The sequence below is a fragment of the Mustela nigripes genome, chromosome 4, assembly GCF_022355385.1.
Source record: "Mustela nigripes isolate SB6536 chromosome 4, MUSNIG.SB6536, whole genome shotgun sequence".
In the NCBI taxonomy this organism is placed as follows: Eukaryota; Metazoa; Chordata; class Mammalia; order Carnivora; family Mustelidae; genus Mustela; species Mustela nigripes.
The window spans coordinates 51652514-51674839 of NC_081560.1; the positions used below are offsets into that span (position 1 = coordinate 51652514).

The following is a 22326-nucleotide window of genomic DNA, read 5'->3' on the forward strand; positions in this document are numbered from 1 at the left end:
ACCCACCCCCTAAACCCTGCCTCTTGTAAGTACTAGTCTGTTCTCTATATTTATGAGCTTGGTTTTGTGAATTGTTTGTTTGTTTTGCTTTTTAAATTACACACGGGAATGAGCTCATAATGAACGACAACAAATTTTTAATACATATGTACAAAGATATTCCCTTCAGCACTATTTTTTACAGCAAAAAGATTGGAAACGAACCAAATGTCTATCTATAGGGGACTAGTTGCGTGAACAGCCATACTATGAAGTCCTATGCAGCAGTAAAAAAAAAAAAAAAAAAAAAAAAAAAAGGAAAATCTCTTGAATACTGCTGTAAAATCATCTCCAGAATATATTTTTAAAATGCATAAATCATGTCACAATGTGTATAAAATCCTACCTTTTAACTAAGAAATAATCAAAGAACAAAGCATAAAAAAGAGCAAAGCAAAAACAAATAAAAATAAAGGGCAACATCATTGCAATTCATACTATAGATATTAAAAAACAGTAAGATATTAATGCCAATAAACTTGAATGCCAATAAACTTGAAAATTTAAATGAACAAGAAAAATTTAGGGAAAGACCAACTTACCAAAATGTACACAAAAATAAAATCAAAATAGGAACACCTGGTTGGCTCAGTTGGTAGAACATGTAGGTTCTAAATTCAAGCCCCACACTGAGCAGAGATTCTCAAAAATAAAATCTTTTAAAAAATTAATTAATTAAAAAAATAAATAAGTAAAATAAATAAAATCTAAATAGCTCTACACCTGTTAAAAAAAATGAACCCATATATACAGACCCTCCCCAAAAGAAATCTCAAGCCCACCCCCTTCACTAGCAACTTCTAAATTAACAAAGAAATAACATCAATCTAACATACTCTCATAAAGAATACTTCTCAATTTGTTTTATGACACCAGAATAACCTCAACACCAAAATTAAAGGATTTATAAGAACAGAAAATTACAGACCGATTTTTCTCATAAATCTCATAAATCTATTGTTTAAAAATCCCTAAATCAAAATGGTAGCAAATTGAATCTAACAACACATAAAAAGAACAATACATTACAACTTTGAAAGAAAATTGGTTAATATTTGAAAATCAGCATAATTCATTATATTAACAGAATAAAAGGAAAATCATACAAACTGGCAGGAATATGAAACAGAAATTAAAAGCTAATTCTAGGGGCGCCTGGGTGGCTCAGTGGGTTAAAGCCTCTGCCTTCGGCTCAGGTCATGATCCCAGGGTCCTGGGATGGAGCCCCACGTCGGGCTCTCTGCTCAGCGGGTCGCCTGCTTCCTCCTCTCTCTCTCTCTGCCTGCCTCTCTGCCTACTTGTGATCTCTGTCTGTCAAATAAATAAATAAAATCTTTAAAAATAAATAAATAAAAGCTAATTCTAACTAGGTACCTCAGAGTTGTATAATAAAGCTGTAATACAAGCGAAAAAATACACAATTATTCCCAGGGAACCAGTTAGCAACTTGGTTTAGAATACTGTCAAGGAACCTTCTATTAGCTATTACCTACCCTGATCATGAGGCAATGTTGGAGACATCCAGTCAAAATTCTGGATCACCAGTGAGAATGTAAAATTCTGGATCACTAGTGAGAATGTAAAATGGCACAACTACTTCAGAAAAAAAAAATGTGTATCTTAATATACTTACCATATGACCCAGTAATTTCACTCCTAGAAAAGAAATGAAAACTTATGTTCACAAAAGACTTCTATTAAGAAATTTCCCAAAAAACCATTCATAGCAGCTTTATTTATAATAGCTAGAAACAGCCCAATGTTCGTTAATAGGAGAAAGAATATACAAACTGTGCTACATTCATACAATGAAATATTACTCAACAGTATAAATGAAAATCAAAAGCAAGATGACGAGTAAAGCAGATAGACACAAGAGTACACACTGCATGATTCCACTTACATGAAATTCTCAAACAGGTGAAATTAATCTATAGTGGAAAACCTTGCCTTGGAGGTGGACGGAATGGGGAAGATTTGACAAGGAAAGGTGTGAGGGGTCTTCGGTGTGATGGTAATTTTCTATATAATATGAGTGTGTGGGGGGGTGCCTGGGTGGCTCAGTCAGTTAAGCATTGGCCTTCAGCTCAGGTCATGATCTGAGACCTGGGAATGAGCCCCAGGGGGCCTGCTTCTCTCTCTCCTGCTGCCCCTCCCCCTCAACCCAGATCTTGCTCTCCCTCTCTCTCTCTTAAATAAATAAATAAAATCTTTAAAAAAAAAATAGGAGTTTGTAGCAGGTTAATGCATTTGTTGAAACTCAGCTAATGTACTCTTAACATCTGTGCATTGTATTATATATAAATGTTGCACCCAATGGAAAACCTTAAATACTGAACTCTAGCTAATGATACACAAGCTAAAGTACCTCGGGGAAGTGTGCCGATAACTGTAATTTGTTTCAAAAAGCATAAACATGGGCGCCTGGGTGGCTCAGTGGGTTAAAGCCTCTGCCTTCGGCTCAGGTCATGATCCCAGGGTCCTGGGATCGAGCCCCACATCAGGATCTCTGCTCAGCGGAGAGCCTGTTTCCTCCTCTCTCTCTGCCTGCCTCTCTGCCTACTTGTGATCTCTGTCAAATAAATAAAATCTTAAAAAAAAAAAAAAGCATAAACAACATGGATTCATGGATGAATGTGGTAAAGTTTAACAAAAAATGGTAAAATCTACACACTGGACATATTTCAACCTTGCTGCAGATTTGAAATGTTCATAATGAAATGTTAAAAACAAAGTTAAAACTCTGTTGCCTTTTTTGAAGCAGGTCCAGTGAGGAAGCTTTCTCCAAGTACATATATTAAGGAGCAAGCAAGCATAATTTGTAGAAAGAAAGGGACTTGGCACAGGAAATTTTTTAAAAATTTTTCATTCCTTTTAAGCAATACATACAATTAGACTTCAGGATAGGATGTGTACAGTTCTTCGTGTAGCTTAAAATACTAGTTGATAGTGCCATTTGTTTTCAATAAAAATTGAGAAAGTCGTTAGTTTCATAGTAGGTCTATAAAGAGAAGGTTTTTTAAAAGATTTTATTTATTTATTTGACAGACAGAGATCACAAGTAGGCAGAGGAACAGACAGAGAGAGGGAGAAGCAAGCCCCCTGCTGAGCAGAGAACCAGACCCTGAGATCGACCTGAGCCAAAGGCAGAGGTTTAACCCACTGAGCCACCTAGGTGACTCTATAAAGAGAAATTTGACCAAGGATCTCCCAGAACATGACATGCATTTATCAGTGAAGCGGGTGCATTTTAGTCTCTTCTAATTATCTCCTTAAGGTAGGGGTAAAAAAAAAAAGGTCCTATATGACTTTTCCAGTATCGAATTTTATTTTTCTCCTTGCTGCTAGCAGCAAACCTAGAATTCTGTACCAACTATTTTTCTTCTTAAATCAAGCAAAATAAGGACAACACCATTTCAATTATAATCTGTACGATTTAAAAAAAATTTTTAAACCTCAACTTACCTAAGAAACACATTTTACATCTTGACTCAGGAAATACATTCACAGAGATCTGAATCAAAAGTTTCAAGAAACACTTACCCTTATTACTTACGATAAAATTGGATATTTCAATTTTATTCCATTACTTCAAAATCCTGGTCACAACCCACTAAATTGATATCATATCTTCCTAATGAATCATAACCTGTCATTTCAACATTGCATTATGTAGTTCTTACATTTTTTTTTTAGAAAATATGTCCTGGATATAGACTGCATTGTGATATAAAAATTTTAGAAATATGAGTATCTTTTTATTGCTTTCTATGTGCTAGTCCAGACTCCTTTTCTCGTGTAGAATTAACAAATAAATATTGAACACCTATTTTGTACAAGGCCTCAAGCTAGGAACTTGAGATGAACAATCTGGTTATTCTTTAAATATTTTCTTCTTAAGAAACTCACAGAGTTTTAGACACACTCTGTTTATTGTAAACCAAACCCCATGGGGTCACACAGGACAGCATCATCAATGCTTTGGAATTGGATACACTGAATCAGAAATGACATTTTTGCCAAAAGTCATACTGTTAAAGCAATGGAAGAATCAAATTTTCTCAACTTTAACTTTAAAAATCTAAAGTTTTTATTTTTTTTTTAATTTTTAAAAGATTTTATTTATTTATTTGACAGAGAAAGACACAGCAAGAGAGGGAATACAAGCAGGGGGAATGGAAGCTTCCCGCTGAGCAGGGAGCCGGATATGGGGCTCTATCCCAGGAAGCTGGGATCATGACCCAAGCTGAAGGCAGAGGCTTAACCCACTAGTCACCCAGGCACTCCATAAAAATCTAAAGTTTTAAAAACAACTTCAAAACAATATTCCTTTTCTTTATTAAGATACATAATGAGAGGTGTCTGGGTGGCTCCGTTGTTAAGCATCTACTTTCAACTCAGGTCATGATCCCAGGGTCCTGGGATGGAGCCCTGCATCGGGCTCCCTGCTAGACGGGAAGCCTGCTTCTCCCTCTCCCACGCCCCTGCTTGTGTTCCCTCTCTCTCTCTCTCTCTCTCTCTCTCTGTGTCAAATAAATAAATAAAATTTTAAAAATAAAATAGGATACATAATGACTTTTTTACACATAGAAATAACTAGGATAAAACGTTTGATAACATCCTACTTAAATTACACCCATCTATCAGAATATATTCAATATTTAGTGTGTGCCAGCTACTGTACACTCAATACTCTTGGACCAAATCTCCCAGTTCAGTTTTGAAGAAATGAGCAAAAAGGGACATTTTCTCCCCTTTCAAACTCATGAAGATGAATAGATTATCATTCTAGAAATAGAGGGCAGAGCAGCCAGGTGCAGGGACCTGACAGTCTCTGAACATACAAAAAAGCCTCCTACTTTAGAAGGGGTTGTGAGGGAAGGCGTCCATGGAGGTAGTGGTTCAGCTGAGACTTGAAGAATGAGAAGCAGCCACTCGTGCAAAGAGCTGAGATAAAGCATTCCAGACAGAGGCAGGAGCACAAATGACTAACTGGGGTCACGGAGCCAACAAGTGATAGAGGAGATCCCAGAGAAAAAGGATCAATCCTTTGAGGTTGGGAACCAGAAACTTGGAATCCTAAGTAGGTAAAACGAGAGAGTACATCAAAGAAAAGGACCAAGCATTGCAGGCAAGGAAATGGAAAGGAACAAATCTAGACTGTATGATGGGAAACAGGAGAGGCAAACCTAAGAGGAAACAATAGGACTTAGGTCCAGTTCTGGGGTGGGCTTCATCAGTTTGGAATTCCAACATTACCTTCTAAGATGGCGGAAGGGTCCCAGCAGTGCCTAGGTTTGGAACACCATTCCCAAGTGACTGGCACTCAGGCCTCATTGCAGGCAAGAAATACTAGTTATTTTGGTTTTGCAGAAGCAAAGGAAATACTTTCCTTCTGGCCCGAGTTGTGAAGAAACTGATTCTTCCCACTTTGGCACCAATATATGTGAAGCGCAGACACCTCCAAGAAGAGAGGGATGGAAGGTGTAGCTTAAATCTCCCAGAGAGTCAAAGAAGGATCCAAGGCAGTCATTTCCCTGGTGAAGTTAACTGAGTCCTAATCAACAATAGGAAAAATTGCCTCCTTTAAGAGTTGTGGCCTTGGCTTCTTTTTCAGCCTCAGGAAAATTTGGGCAGAACAACTACTTCTGTGGTCTCTCAGGCCCTGAGCTGACACTCTGTGTCAGAAAAGTCATTTGTTTTAAACAGAGAAAGAGCTACCTTTCTTCTGCTCTTCACCATGGTTATTTAGTACTGTTTTAAAATCCAATATTGCTTTTTTTTTTTTTTTAAAGATTTTATTTGACAGAGAGAGAGAGACAGTGAAAGAGAGAACACAAGCAGGGGAGTGGGAGAGGGAGAAGCAGGCTTCCCGCTGAGCCCCAATCCGGGGCTCAATCCCAAGACCCTAGGATCATGCCCTGAGCTGAAGGCAGATGCTTAACCACTGAGCCACCCAGCAGCCCCCAATATTGCTTTTAATACATGATATTTAGGAAAGAAGATAAAAAGAATTAAGTCATGCGGAGAGAGAGAAAGTGATTTTATCTTAAAATTCTCAAGAGTCATACCACTTTCCCTGGGAGACTTTAATTCCAAGTACCACTTAGTTATTTTCCAAAGCAGAAAATGACAGCAGCCTGTCTGAAGAGAAAAGGAGAATAAACTACATTAATATATCAAAAACACCCTCCCCCCAGCTTCTACCAGCTTTCTTCCTCCAAGCATTTCTTAGCCTGGAAGCTAAGAAGAGAGGGGTATTTGTAGCTAAAAGGCACTCACAGTTAGCCATAAGCAGTCTTTATATTCTTTACATTTTTTAAATACATCAGGTTCAGGGGAAGACCAAACAACTCCCCATATATTATATGCGGTGAGTAATAGGGCACCTGGGTAGCTCAGTGGGTTAAAGCCTCTGCCTTTGGCTCAGGTCATGATCCCAGGGTCCTGGGATGGAGCCTCGCATCGGGCTCTCTGCTCAGCGGGGGGCCTGCTTCCTCCTCTCTCTCTCTCTCTCTCTCTCTGCCTGCCTCTCTGCCTACTTGTGATCTCTGTCTGTCAAATAAATAAGTGAAATTAAAAAAGAAAAGAAAAAGTATGGGGTGAGTAATAATGGACAATGCTCAAAAGCAGGATTTCCATGTAACTGTTTAGGTCAATTCCAGTCTGATGACTGGTGTGTGGACCAGAAAGCACAGGTGGATCCAGAGCTTCTGTAATTTCAAATGCTCTCAAATCTTGGGGCGCCCGGTGGTGCAACAGATTAAGCATCCAACTCTTGGTTTCTGCTCAGGTCATGACCTCAGGGTCTAAACATCAAACCTACTTTGGGTTCCCTGCTCAGCAGAGTTTGCTTGGGATTCTCTCTCTCTCTTCCTTTTCCCCTCCCCCTCTCAAATAAACAAATACGTATTTTAAAAATAGAATAAAATGCTCTCAAATCAACAGGCAAACTTTGGAGAAATGGCTAGGTGTTTTTAAGGCTTTGTTAAAATTTAGAAAACTCAAGAGATACTATGTGAAACTCTTAAATCAGATGCTATCAAGTCGTTACTGAGACAATCTCAGATTTCTTCCAGAGTCATCAGGTCCATTTGTTAAACCTAAAGAGATTATAAGGAGGAAAATAGACCAAGAGAGTGGTGTTGAAGTCCACTTTGTCTAGCCTCTAGGAACCGGAAAATTTAAGTATTTTGGCACCAGAAAAATCCCTGAGCCTTGAGAATAAAATCTTAGTACTAGATTTTATGGTGACAGAGAACTGCTGTAGGTGGGTTGATGGCAGCCTGAATCCCATGGTGGGCACAAGAAATGGCCCTGAGGGTAGACTGAGAAGATCCTGTTCACCCTGGAAGAATATGCAATGAGCCAAGACCTCCCTTCCCTTTATTCTAAGATTGGATGTAAGAGACACTACTATGGCATAGCAGGCTCGTTTATAAACTCCCCAATACAGTAGCCTTGTGCTCCAAACCAGATCTCCAGGAATGAGTTCACCTCCTCTGATCCCCAAACCCTGGCGATCAGGCGCCAAATGCATATTGCATGATGCCCTGCAGACTGTGCTGTTGACCCAGGCCTCTAAGAACCAAGTATGGAGTGAAGAGAGAAGCAGATCTCTCTTTTGAATCAAAGGAGAGGAATTCCTATGCCCTTAGAACAAGATGGAATGTACTTAAACCGAGATTAGCAGAACAGAGGGTAAGACATGGTGGTCAATTGCATCTTTTGGGTTTGAATCTCTGCTGTATGTTAAGATCTGTGACCACAGCCCCCATACCCAGTTTCTCTGCACCCTTATCTAGAAAAGGGGAGTAGTAGAACCTCACAAAGTTGTTTTGAAGATCAAACATGATACTGTGCATGAAGAGCATGGTACACGGCACAGTCCTTAGTAGCTGCTCAATAATCACATGACCATAATGATCCCAATGAATGGAGGAGGCATTATTAAAAACAAATCCTCCAAATCCTTCCTGCCGTAAAGCTTTCCTCCCAGAGCACATCCCAGTTTTGAATAATTTTAATATAGGAGGTGTAGAGCTTCCACAAGGAGGCAAGCCAAGGGCCCTTACCTGGCAGTCCCCTTTCTGTGCCTCCCTGCTTCTGCTTTAATCAGCCACTCAAGGCTTTTAGACTGAAATTCCCAATTCAGATTCAAAGAAAAGAAACTCTCCTTTCAAACTCATGAAGATGAGAAACAAGCAAACAAAAAAAATTTATCTCAAAATTGAACATAACCTAATGTTATGTGTAAATTCCCAAACACCCATGGCTCAAAGTGTTTTCTTCCCTCAACCCCGCTACTATGTCTACCGTGATAGCCTCCCACCAAAAAAGACTGCTCAGAACCATAGTTTATCTCTTTGTCTGAAAAATTAGTAAATATTAAAGAAAGGATGAGTAGGTGGATGAATTAAGCACCTGAGAAAGTTAAATGAAAAATGATTTACTTGGCATGCCTGGGTGGCTCAATCGGTTAAGTGGCTACCTTTGGCTCAGGTCACGATCCTAGGTCCTGGGATCGAGCCTCGAATAGGGCTCCCTGCTTGGCAGTGATCCTGCTTCTTCTCTGCCTCTGCCTGCTACTCTGCCTGCTTATGCTCTCTCCCTCTCTCTCTCTGACAAATAAATAAAATATTTTTTAAAAGATGTTTTACTCGAATGAACAATGCTGCTAATCATCAGTTACAAGCAACATGAAGTTATACTCGACCTAAGGACTCAAAGGAGGTCCTAAAGACATTCTGGAAATATGTTTGAAAGACATTAGTAAAACCTTAAAAACATTTTTAGAAAAACCTTTATAGGGTCACCTGGGTGACTCAGTTGTTAAGTATCTTTCTTCAGCTCAGGCCATGACCCCAGGGTCCCAGGATCGAGCCCAGCACTGGGGTCCTGGGATCGAGCCTGGCATTGAGCTCCCTGCTCAGTGGGAAGCCTGCTTCTCCCTCTCCCACTTTCCCTGCTTGTGTTCCCTCTCTTGCTGTCTGTCAAATACATAGATAAAAATCTCTGGGGGGAAAAAAAAAAGGAGGCAGACAGGAGCAAATTAGGGTTTTTCAGGCCACAGTGAGAACACTGGATTTTATTTTAAGTAGAAATGGTAAGACAATAGTGTGTGTGGGCAGGAGAGATGAGTTATATACTAAAGTGTCAACAGCAGTTATCTATAGGCAGAAAGATGTCAGATTTGTCCCTCCATTTGGTTTTCTGTATTTATTCTCATTTTCATATTCATTTCTTTACTCTCTAGTTCTTTAGTTCTCTCAAAAGATAAACTCTACCATTTCCCCCAACCAAAAGTTACGAATCATTCAGGGCTTTCAATTATTTAAAAAATTGTTTCAATTCATTCATTCATTCATTCATTTATTCATGTCTCTTTCATTACATCATGTCCCCTTTTCTTTTCTTTTTTTAAGATTTTATTTATTTGACAGAGAAAGATCACAAGTAGGCAGAGAGGCAAGCAGAGAGAGAGAAAGAGAAAGAGAGGAGGAGGAGGAAGCAGGCTCCCCACCTAGCAAAGCCCGATGCGGGACTCGATCCCAGGATCCAGAGATCATGACCCGAGCCAAAGGCAGAGGCTTAACCTACTGAGCTACCCAGGAAGCCCCACATCATGTCCCCTTTTCAAGGAAACACTTCTCTTAAAAAAAAAAAAAAAAAAAAAGGAAAAAGAAACCATTATAACGACATTGATAGCTATTCAGCTTAAAGTGTTTGGTTAAAAATGGAACACAGTTTGCAATTAAACCAAACATACAAGTCAGGTTCCTATGTAAGTTATTAACATTGTTAGCCTTCTGAGACAGAAATAAGATGAGGCATATTCTATAAATTCAAAAGAAGGAAGAACATGGTGTCACTTGGAAGGCAGACCTGAAGGGCACCTAGGTGGCACAGTCCATTGGTTTAGGCTCAGGTCATTATCTCAGGGTGGAGATTGATACCCACATTGGGCTCGTACTCAGGGTGGAGCCTGCTTGCGACGCTCTCTCCCTCTGTCAGCCCCTCATCCTCCCCACATGCACAAGCGCGCAAGTGCACATGCTCTCTCTCTAAAATAAATAAATCTTAAAAAAAAAAAAAAAAGTTACACCTGAGCCTCTATAGTCTACCTAACTCCACAGTCAAGGTCGTAAGTATTTCTTGAAGACAAATGAGACCCAAGGTATCATTAACTATGTGAAATAATGTTTAAATGACTTTTTTTTTTTTGCCAGTATACTCCCTTAAAGATATTCTGAAATAACCCAAAGGAACTCTGAAATGAATCTGAAAGTTTTTAGAATGTTTAGTGATGGCCTATCTATGCTGATGTTCTGATTAATGGAAAATATAAATACTATTGTAGGACTTTTAAAAACTCAACAGTAGGGCGCCTGGGTGGCTCAGTGGGTTAAGCCGCTGCCTTCGGCTCAGGTCATGATCTCAGGGTCCTGGGATCGAGTCCCACATCGGGCTCTCTGCTCAGCAGGGAGCCTGTTTCCCTCTCTCTCTCTCTGCCTGCCTCTCCATCTACTTGTGATTTCTCTCTGTCAAATAAATAAATAAAATCTTTAAAAAAAAAAAAAAAAACTCAACAGTAGGGTCACCTGGGTGGCTCAGTGGGTTAAGTGTCTGACTATTGTCCTGAGATTAAGCCCCAGGCAGCCTCCATGCTCAGTGGGGAGTCTGCTTGAGGGTTTGCTCTCTCCCTCTCCCTCCTCAAATAAATAAATCTTTTTAAAAAATGGAAAATTGCCTTGTTCATGATAAGAGAGTTTGAGCTCAGGAACTGACGGAACCAAGTCTGGGGATTATGATCAGAGGTGGTTCCTAGGTTTGTACCCTCAAGTTGAAGTTTACTATTGAGTTTTTACTTTTTACAGATTTATTTATTTTAGAGAGAAAGAGAGCATGAGTGGGCAGGAGAGAGAATCTCAAGCAGACTCCACACTGAGTGTGGATCCAGATGTAGGGCCCAATCTCACCACCCTGAGGATCCCAGGACCCTGAGATCATGACCCAAGCCAAGACCAAGAACTGGCCACCTAACTGACTGAGCCACCAGGGATTGTGTTCTTTCAAAAAAGGTATCTGCAGTTGATAGGAGAAAAACCCCAGTTTATCTAAGATTCCTTTCAATCATTTACCACATATTAAATCTACAACACCCATTAAAGAAAAAATCTTATAACACTTTGTTAAGTACAAATAATATATTTTATTTCATCCCTGAAAACAAAAACAAAAAACAAAAATGTCCACATCTAGTAAGACTGAACAATTACTCCAAACTTCACCCAGCAATGGTATGGAATTAATTTCTTCACATAAAGTATACAGAAAAGAATTTAGAAAGTTACCTTTCATGAAACAGTATTTTCTCATACTTATTTTAATAAAGCATTATAATTATTGCTACTATGTGTGGTAGCATATTATAATGAACAATATCCAAAACTAAATTCAATATAGCCTAAATCTAGAAGCTAGATGCACTTAAGCAGTTATTATAGAGAATAAATACTATGAAATATAGGGCACCATATGGCAATTAAATTTGCTACAAAGGAAATTTAAATAAAGGTGTACTTTGCTCTATCCTAGAATTATCCAAGATTAGGATCTCTTGTGCTATATACAATAGCTGTTTTCCTGAAGAGTCAATCTTCATAACTTAAATTATATTTTAAATGCTCTTAACTGTTTTTAAGTGGTCATTATATAAAATGAATACCTAATGTATCTGTTACACAATCCACGATTTCATAAAGCCAGATACTCTTATATAATGTCAACATTTTCCAAGCAATTTAATGCAGCACAAATACCTTTATTATATACACCCAGCTAAAGACCTTAAGCATCCCAGTCTCACAAATATCCCAGTCTCCCCTTCCACTGCCAACATAACAAAAGCAAAATTTACCCAAACAAGGAAATAATGTACTTTCCACATAACACAGACACTCAAAGGATTAAACTTTTTAATTAATATTCATGTATGTGAAAGATCATGAATACTTTACTTATTTTTAATCTCATCATAAAAATATCTTCTATTCTTCAGGATATATGTAAGAAAATGTAATGTATGAGATTAGAGATTAGTATTTTTTTGTTACTTAATTGTCTCAATGTTTAGACGAGGTTATAGACAGTGGCTATTAACCATTTCAAGATTATACCCTCACAAATGTAATTTTTCAAAATATACAATAATTAACCTCCAGTTATTCTGAAGGATAGTGCAAATGAAGACATTCTTTGGGTCATAACTTCAAAACCTTATTTTCAACATTATACTTCCTTTCTCTGCTCATAATCTGAGTAACAAAATATAGTACTGAAGTAAGCACATTTTCTAATAGTATTAGTCTAACAGTTACACCTACTGAGAACAAATGACAAAATGATTCAATAACAACATTCTCCACTTGCCTAAAAAACATGTGATATATTTAAATAAATATTTTCTAGAAATGAACCCATGACTTTCAGTGTTTTTGGTTCCCCTTGATCTCAATCACAAAAGATTTATACAAAGATCACCTACCTGCTTACTACATCAACCATGTTACCAAATTCCCTTTACGGATATAGTACAGCATCGAGGAGACTTGCCTGAAAGCAAACTAATAACTTTTAAAATTTATGTACAGAATTAGAGTTCTGTGGATCCAGCACATTCCTCAGAAACGCGTGGGGCTTTTATTGTACAGTATTATTCTATCCTAGCCAGCAACTGAAAAGCTTTCTGCCATAGGATATACTCCATGGTGGATGTAGCAGCACACGTGACCTTCGACTGCTATCTAATGCTGCCAGATGCGTTTATCCTTTTATTTGTGGTGACTGGCACCAGGTTTCCACTAGTGCCATTGGTAGTGTTGGTTGCCGAGCCGTTCACAACTATATAGTCAACCTTGTTCTCCAGCTTTCCCAAGCGTTGTAAAATGTCATCTAAAAGGACAGCGATTGTTCTTTTCAGATCCGCTAGGGGAAGAAATCAGAATAAACTATTTAAACACTGATAGAGCACTTCATATTTGTATTTTTCTAGTCCAAACAGGGAACGGAAAGTGAAATATTACTGAGTCATCAGACAGAAAATATACTAGAGACAAAGCACTCATACTACACATAGGAAAAACCTAACATTTTTTTAATTAAAGATTTTACTTATTTATTTGACAGAGATCACAAGTAGGCAGAGAGGCAGGCAGAGAGGAGGAAGCAGGCCCCCCACCGAGCAGGGAGCCCGATGAGGGGCTTGATCACAGGATCCTAGGATCATGACCTGAGCCAAAGGCAGAGGCTTTAACCCACTGAGCCACCTAGGTGCCCCAATTTTAATCAATGGCATCACATACAGAGCTTCCTAAAAGAGGAGTTGAGTTATAAAGAGTTATAAGGTGTAACTCACTTTTCTAGTGCAATCAAATACATTTAAAGTCTGATTCAAAATTTTATTCCCTCTGGAAGGAACCCCATGTACTGTGAGTTTCTTAAGCAGTTTGTAAAGATGACTGTAGACAAGGCAGAGAAGGTAAAAACCAGATGAGCTCAGCAAGAAATTCAAAGAAATGCAGAAACAAGAAACCTGGATCCTCCAGAAGCTGAAGTGGGTGTATGAGTGGGGGAGCCCAGGATTCAGGGCAGATGCCACAGATACTAGCAGTGGTACTGACGTAAATTTCTTCCAGGATGACAGCAAAGTTTGTATCTCCTTGAGAGGTTAAGGAGTTTTGATAAGATTTACCTGGAAAGAATGAAATTATGACTCTTCTTTAGAATTGTTTTTTCAAGCTTCCCAAAGGCACCTAGTACATATGAGGTACTCAGTAAGTGGCAACTAATATTGTTATTTTTTGCTGATCCTCAACAATAAAAGCAAGTCAAGCCCTAACAAACATCTAACAACAATTGATAAGTTTGTTGATGGTTCTGTTACAGAGAGATCAGAAAAAGCACAAGCAAAATAAAAAAAAAAGTTGGACTTCGTCAAAATTTAAAACTTTTGGACATCAAAGAACATTAACTAGACAGTGAAAATAACAAGCAGAATGGAAGACATTTTTGCAATATTTGCATATTTGCAAATCGTGTATCTGACAAGGGCTTAATCTCAAAAATATCTAAAGAACCCTTAAACAACAAAAGAATGAAGAACCCAATTTTTTAAATGAGCAAAGGACTTGAATAGACATTTCCCCAAATAAGATATGCAAATGGATAATAAGCACAAGAAAAGATGTCCAACATCACAATGAGATACCACTTCAACCTACTAGGATGGCTATAATCAAAGAAAGGGAAAAACAGCATGGTACTGGAGCAAAAATAGAAACATAGCTCAATGGAACAGAGAGAGAGACTCCAAAAATAAATCTGTGCTTATATGGTCAATTAATCCATGACAAAGGAGGCAAGAACACACAATAGGAAAAAGTGTCTTCAACAAATGGTGCTGGGAAAACTGGACAGCTTCATGCGCAAGAATGAAATTGGACCATATCTAACATCATACATAAAAATAAAATCAACATGGATTAAAAACCTAAATGTAAGACCTAAACTCCTACAAGAAAACATAAACAGTACTTTCTTGGCATTGGCCATAGAAACATTTTTCTAGATAGGTCTTCTCCAGCAAGGGAAACAAAAGCAAAATTAACGTATTGGGACTACACCAAAATAAAAAGCTTTTTGCACAGGTAAGGAATTCTTCAACAAAATAAAAAAGGTAACCTACTGAATGGGAGAAGATATGTGCAAATAATATATCCAATAAAGGGTGAATATCCAAAATATATAAAGAATTTATACAACTTAACACCAAAAAAACAAAATGATTAAAATGGGCAGAAGACCATTATAGACATTTTTCCAAAGAAGACATACAGATACATGAAAAAATGCTCAACATAACTTATCATCAGGGAAACGAAATGTAAATCAAAACCACAATGAGAGGGGTGCCTGGGTGGCTTAGTCGGTTAAACATCTGCCTTCAGCTCAGGTCATGATCCTGGGGTCCAGGAAAGTAGTCCTACATCAGGACTTGTTCTTTGCTCACTTGGCAGGGAGCCTGCTTCTCCCTCTCCCCACTGCTCATGCTCTCTCTTTCCTTCAAATAAATAAAATCTTTAAAAAATTTAAATTTTAATTTTAAAAAACCCACAATGAGCTATTGGGCGCCTGGGTGACTCAGTTGGTTAAGTAACTGTTTTCGGCTCAAGTCATGATCCCAGAGTCCTGGAATCAGGTCCCATGTCGGGTTCCCTGCTCAGCAGAGAGTCTGCTTCTCCCCCTTATCTTCCCCCTATCATGCTTTCTCTTGCTCATTCTCTCTCAAATAACTAAAATCTTTAAAAAAAAAAAAAAGTGTTAGTGAGGATGTGGAGAAAAAGAAACCTTCATACACTCTTAGTGGGAATTCAAATTGGTGCAGCCACTGTGGAAAATAGCATGGAGTTTCTTCAAAACATTGAAAATAGAACTACCATATCATTCAGTAATTCTACTACTGGGTATGTATCAAAGAAAACAAAAACATTACTTTGAAAAGATATAAGCACCCTTATGTTTACTGCAGCATTATTTACAATAGCGCAGATATGGAAGCAACCTAAGTGTCCATCCACAGACGAATGGATAAGGAAAATGTATTATATATACAATAGAATATTACTCAGCCATAAGAAGAATAAAATCTCATGATCTGCAATGACATGGATGGAGATACAGAATATAATGCTAAGTGAAGTAAGTCAGACAGAAAAAGAAAAATACCAAACAAATATCATATGATTTCATTCACATGTGGAATTTAAGAGACAAAACAAATGATCAAAGGAAAAAAGAGACAAAAAAATAGATTTGCAAATACGGAGCACTGGTGGTTGCCAGGGGGTGGTGTGTAGGGGAGATGGGTAAAATAGATAAAAGAGAATTAAGAGTACACTTATCTTGATGAGCACTAAGTAACATACAGAATTGTTGAATCATTATATTGTACACCTGGAAACTAATAAAATAACACTGTATATGTTAATTATACTTCAACAAAAAAAATTTTTAGAAGAACATAAGCACTGGTAAGATACGGAGAAACTGGAACTCTCATACCCTGCTGATGTGAATATATAATGGTACAGACACCGCAGAGAACAGTTTGGCAGTTCCTCAAAAAGCTGAACATAAAATTACTACATGACCCTGGAATTGTACTCCTAGGTTTGTTTACATTCCCCCAAATTGAAAAGAGACTCAGAGATACTTGTACACCAATATTTACAATAGCCCAAAGGTCGAAACAACCCAAGTGTTCACCAATAGATGAAGAGATTGACAAAATGTGGTATATACATGTAATGGAATATTATTTAGCCATAAAAAGGGAAGATGTTCTTTCTTTTTAGATGGGAGAGGGGCAGAGGAAGAGGAAGAGAATCTTAAGCAGGTTCCCAGCTCAGAGCCCCATGCAGGGCTCCATTTCACAACCCTACGATCATGACCTAAGCTAGAATCGAGTCAGACACTTAACTGACTGAGCCACCCAGGTGCTCCAAAACAGATGGTGTTCTGAGACATGCTACAACATGGATGGATTTAAAGACATTATACAAAGTGAAAAAAGCCAGATGAAAAAGGGATAAATATATGGTTCCACTTATGTGAACTATCTAGAATAGACAAATTCATAAAGACAGAAAGTAGATTACAGGTTACCAAAGGCCAGGGAAATGGGGAAATGGTAAGTTCTTGCTTAATGGTTAGTTTCTTGTTTAGAGTGATGGAAGTTTCAGAAAGTTATTTGTAATGGTTGTACAACACTATGACTATAATTTATGCCACTGAACTATATACTTTAAAAATGGTTAAAATGGCAAATTTTGTGTTATATATATATATCACAATGTTTACAAAGTGAAAAAATATCAGAAAGGAGTAGTGAGTGTAGTAGTGGTGGGTAGTGGTAGAGGGTATTAGAAAATGCTTATTAAAAAAATTAGAGGGACACCTGGGTGGCTCAGTTGGTTAAGCAGCTGCCTTCAGCTCAGGTCATGATCCCAGCGTCCTGGGATAGAGTCCCACATCGGGATCCTTGCTCCACAGGGAGCCTGCTTCTCCCTCTGACTCTGCCTGCCACTCTGCCTGTGCTCACTCTTGCTCACTCTCTCTCTGACAAATAAATAAATAAAATCGTTAAAATAAAAAAAATTTAAAAAATTAGAAAATACTTATGAAAAATAAAACAAAAAAAATCAATGTAAGATAAAGTGAGGGGAAAACTTTATTTGGAGGAAGTCTAGGCATGGAAGAATGAGACTTCCCAAGAAGTGTATCTTCTGGCATCATTCATCAAAAGAACTTACATATTCTAATTTGGTGGAAATAGTTAAGGAAAAAAAAGTATAAGAAAAATCCTGTGACAAGAAGTACTCAGGGATGAAATGTCAAACTGTACCCCAAAGAGCATATACATTTGTAGAGAGGAGGAAAAATAAAAACAAATACAGATTAGTTTTTAGCAAATGGTGTGTACAGATGAAAGATATTGGATGTTTATTATACAATTTTCCCTAATTTTCTGTAGATTGAAGTTTTTCAAAATAAAAGACCAGGAAGAGGAAACAATATTTAAGACCTTCCAATCAAGAGTTACAATAGTATTAGATAAATAGGAGAGAATTAAATATTTTTTAAAAATCCTTCAGCAACAATACTAAAGGATCTGTTTTCCCTGTGGGTTACTTCCTGTATATTTGAAGAGGTAGCAACATAGGCCAGAAAGGTCTAGGTAGAACAGACTGGTGTGGAGGCGGGAGTTGTCTATCAGCATGTTAATATGAAATGAAGCTAAAGCCCTAGGATGTTTGACACCAAGCTGAGGTATGATCTGAATTACAAAGGTACAGCCTAATCATTGATTGGAATTACAGTTTAATAACAATCAAAGGAAAAGGCAGAACTAATGTGAAACATCTATATGGTAATTTTACTTTAAAAATGTCCTAAATTGTTAAATATACCCTTCCAGATATTCTAAAATCAACTGGGGTTGGGTTTTTGGTTTGGTTTTTTGTTTTTTGTTTTGGTTTGGTTTGGTTTGGTTTGATTTTTTGAGAAAAAGAGAGAACACAGGCACACATGCATGAGAGGGAAGGTCAAAGGGAAAGAGAGACCCTCAAGCAGCCACCATGTCCAGCTCAGAGCCCTATCTAGGGCTCAATCTCATAACCCTGAGATCATAACCTCAGCTGAAATCAAGAGTTAGAGGCTTAACCAGCTGAGCCAGGCATCCCTAAAATCAACTGTTTTAATAAAACATTACAAAAAGCTCAGATTTTAACCATTTTGCTCCATAATATAAAATCAGTTAGTTGACAAACAAAAATAAAACTACTGTTTCCTGAACTTGCAATTATTTTAATGTACCAAAATTCCCTTTCTCTAAATTCACAATATAATTTTATGTTGCCATCTGATAGGATTACATATTTATGGGAATTACATGTTTATATTATATGGGAGTCCACAGTACTTTTCCATAAAGCCTTATCATTGAAGGTGTTGGCAATTGTAATTCCTTTCCTGCCCCTTTTGAGAACCCCTAAAAGCTACCTGAAAGAGGTATCACATCCATCCTTTTACTCTCAGCTCACCATTTTGATACCTATCACCCAATGGACACTCAACAAATTCTTGAAATAAACATTTCCTGAATGTCTGATTCATGTGTTTGTTAGGTGATATCACTGTTGAGATTGATGTAAAGGATCAGATTTAGGAAATAAAGCGCTTTAAAAAAAAAAAAAGCATTTGTTTATTTATTAGACAGAGCACAGGCAGAGGAGGGGCACAGGGCAATGGAGATGCAGACTCCCCACTGAGCATGGACCACCCCCAATATGAGACTCGATCCCAGGACCCCAAGATCATAACCTGGAAGTCAGATGTTTAACCAACTGAGCCATCCAGATGCCCTGGGGAAATAAGACCCTTTAAGGTTCTACTTCTGCTTTAAGTTTCCCTATTCTGGAAGAAGAAATCAAATAGATTAATCAAATAGATCAAAATAGATTAGAGAAAAAGGAAAGAAAGAAAAAATAAGCTATGACAAAGACAGAGATACCATCAAAATTTATACCTAGCCCAATTATGTCACCGTACACAAAAACCAAAAGGAGGATATAATGCTATTAAATATACTAAAAATATTGCATATAAAAAGATTTTAACTACACTAAACATAATCAGGGACTATGAGGCACAGCAGGAAGCCACTATCATGCCACGGCTTATGGAACATAGGGAGAAAGCAGTGATGTAACCAGAGCCCAAGTCCAAGGCCACCCAGTGGAAAATAAAGCCAAGGCAGGCAGTCTAGGAGAAGCAGGAACTATGAAAGAGAGGGAGGCAGAAAGGGAGGCAGAGACAGGGGGAGAAAAATACCCTAAGGCCTTTCCCTTCCTACTACTTTCCGAACTGTCAATGCCCCACTGGCCAAACCCAGACAGAAGCTCACTAATTTGGGAACTTGGGAAACACTACCTACTCAAATCAACCTTCCTTGAGATACAAAACAGAAGACAGAAAGGGTAAGTAACAAATCTGAAGGCAACCAGGCCCTAGACCAGCACACAAACTGCAAATATACATGCCTTCACAAACCCCATACTTAGGGTCTCTCTGCTTTATCTCTTACTTGTATCTCAATAGGTTTTACTGTTAATATGCTTATGAGCTGCCTCAAATCTATTACATAGAAGACAGGCAGATATAAAATAAGATAACCAAGTATGTACACAAAAAAAGGAACAAAATGTAGTAAAATGCAAAATGACTACTGAAAGTATTTAATATATAAAGCAAGAACTTTGCCTTATTAATGTTTTTCAAATTTAAACTGATCTTTTACCATTGACAACATCAGCTTAATGGTACAAGGAAGAAAGCTTAGAAGTCTCTTCTGAATTATAAAAGTGAATTACTTTGATGAAGCTACTAACAATAAAAAAAGAATACTTTCTAAGAAATATGAACTAATTTAAATTGAACAAAGACAGCACTGTTAAGTAAAAGTGGTTTCAAAAACTTCATAAACTCTATAATTAAATGTACATTAATTGTTTAATCTTTTACATTTCTATTTTTTTTTAAGATTTTATTTATTTATTTGACAGAGAGATCACAAGTAGGCAGAGAGGGAGGCAGAGAGAGAGAGAAGGAAGCAGGCTCCCTGCTGAGCAGAGAGTCCGATGCGGGGCTCGATCCCAGGACTCTGAGATCATGACCTGAGCCGAAGGCAGCGGCTTAACCCACTGAGCCACCCAGGCGCCCCAAATCTTTTACATTTCTAATACGGCCACCTTCTCCCACTGAGTGCTGAATAAATCGTGTCATTCAATGAAAATTTTATTACTTCTTTACTTCAAAATATAAGACACACTGTTTAGACCTCATGAACAGATTTGGCTATGTTGCTGTTAAATCTTAAATAAAAATTAAATGCCTAGAGACATAAAATAAGCCTAATTTTTCTTAAATGAGAAAAGCTGAAAAATGAACTTATTAATTAAATGATATATACCATAAATAAGCTACATTTTAGGATGCCTAGGTGGCTCAGTTAGTTAAGTGACTGCCTTCAGCTCAGGTCATGATCCCGGGGGATCCTGGGATTGAGTCCCCCAATGTTCTCCCTGCTCAGTGGGGAGTTGTTTCTCCCTCTGACCCTAGCCCCCTCTCATGCTCTCTCTCACTTTCTCTCGCTCTCAAATAAATAAAATCTTCAAAAAAAAAAAATGAATAAGCTAAATTTTAAACAGCCACATCAAAATCACTTCTAACAGGTATTCTGAAATTAACTTTGCTTTAACATATTTAGAATATAAAAACTACTCATTTCATAGGTTTGGCTTGCCTTTTAATGGTAAATAACTCTTTTACTTTGAGATAATTATACATTTACATATAGTTGTAGAAAGCAATAAATACAGAAATTCCTGTAACTTTACCGAGTTTCCCCTAATGGTAACATCTTATAAAACTATATAGAACATTACAACCAGAATACTGACATCAATACGGTCAAAATGCAGAATACTTCCATCTCACAAAAATCCCTATTACCCTTTCATAGTAATACCTACTCTACTTCTTTCTCATTAGCCTGTTAATATGATAAACTACATTGATTGATTTTAAAAACTGAACCAGGCTGCATCCCTGGAATATAAACCACTTACTCTTGATGTTAACTTCTGGGTCCCTGGGTGGCTTAGTTAACCAACCCACTCTTAATTTCAGCTCAGTTCATGATCTCAGTGTCCTGGGATGAAGCTCTTCATACGGGTCTGTGCTCTACCCGAGTCTGTCCCTCTCCCTGTCTCGAATAAGTAAATAAAATCTTAAAAAATTCCTCTTATATGTGGCAGAGCTCTGTTTGCTATTTTAAGAACTTTCATATCTTTATTCCTGAAAGATATTGGTCTATAGTTTTCATTTCTTTTTTTTTTTTTTTAAGATTTTATTTATTTGACAGAGAAAGAGAGAGAGATCACAAGTACGCAGAGCAGCAGGCAGAAAGAGAGGGGGGAAGCAGGCTTCCTGCTGAGCAGAGAGCCAGATACAGGGCTCGATCCCAGGACACTGGGATCATGACCTGAGCCGAAGGCAGGGGCTTAACACACTGAGCAACCCAGGTGCCCCTAGTTTTCATTTCTTAAACTATCTTTATCTGATTTGGGGGAGAAGATTATACTATCTTCATAAAATGAACTGAGAAATGTTCTCTCCTATTTTCTGGAAAAGACTGTGTGGAATTGATATTCCCATTTAAACTTCTGACAGAATTATCCAGTGAAACCATCTGGACATAGAGATTTCTTTTGGGGAGTTCTTAAACTATAAATTAAATGTCCCTAATAGTTACAGAGCTCCCAAATTTTTTTTAAAGATTTTATTTATTTATTTGACAGACAGAGATCACAAGGAGGCAGAGAGGCAGGCGGAGAGAAGAAGAAGCAGGCTCCCCGCTGAGCAAAGAGCCCAATGCAGGACTTGATCCCAGGACCCTGGGATCATGACCTGAGCCGAAGGTAGAGGCTTTAACCCACTGAACCACCCAAGCTCCCCGCTCCCGTAATTTTTATATTGTATTTTAAATTTCCCTTCAGACTTCTTTTTTGATCCATAGATTATTTAGAAATGTATTGTTTCGTTTCCAACTAGACATTTTCCATTATTGATTTCTAGTCCGAGTTTATTGTGGTCAGAGAACACACT

General features: G+C 37.8%; 1 protein-coding gene across 5 annotated transcripts in view; it reads right to left on the bottom strand.

Annotated features, from left to right (window-relative positions):
* Positions 1–11227: 11227 nt before the first annotated feature.
* Positions 11228–22326, bottom strand: part of CCDC126 (coiled-coil domain containing 126) — a 50119-nt gene continuing 39020 nt past the window's right edge. For all 5 annotated transcript variants that reach the window (XM_059395690.1, XM_059395693.1, XM_059395691.1 and 2 more), the window contains one exon: positions 11228–13026. In XM_059395690.1, coding sequence (XP_059251673.1) covers positions 12842–13026 — 185 coding nt within the window. In that variant the 3' untranslated portion in view covers positions 11228–12841. The remainder of the gene's footprint in view (positions 13027–22326) is intronic.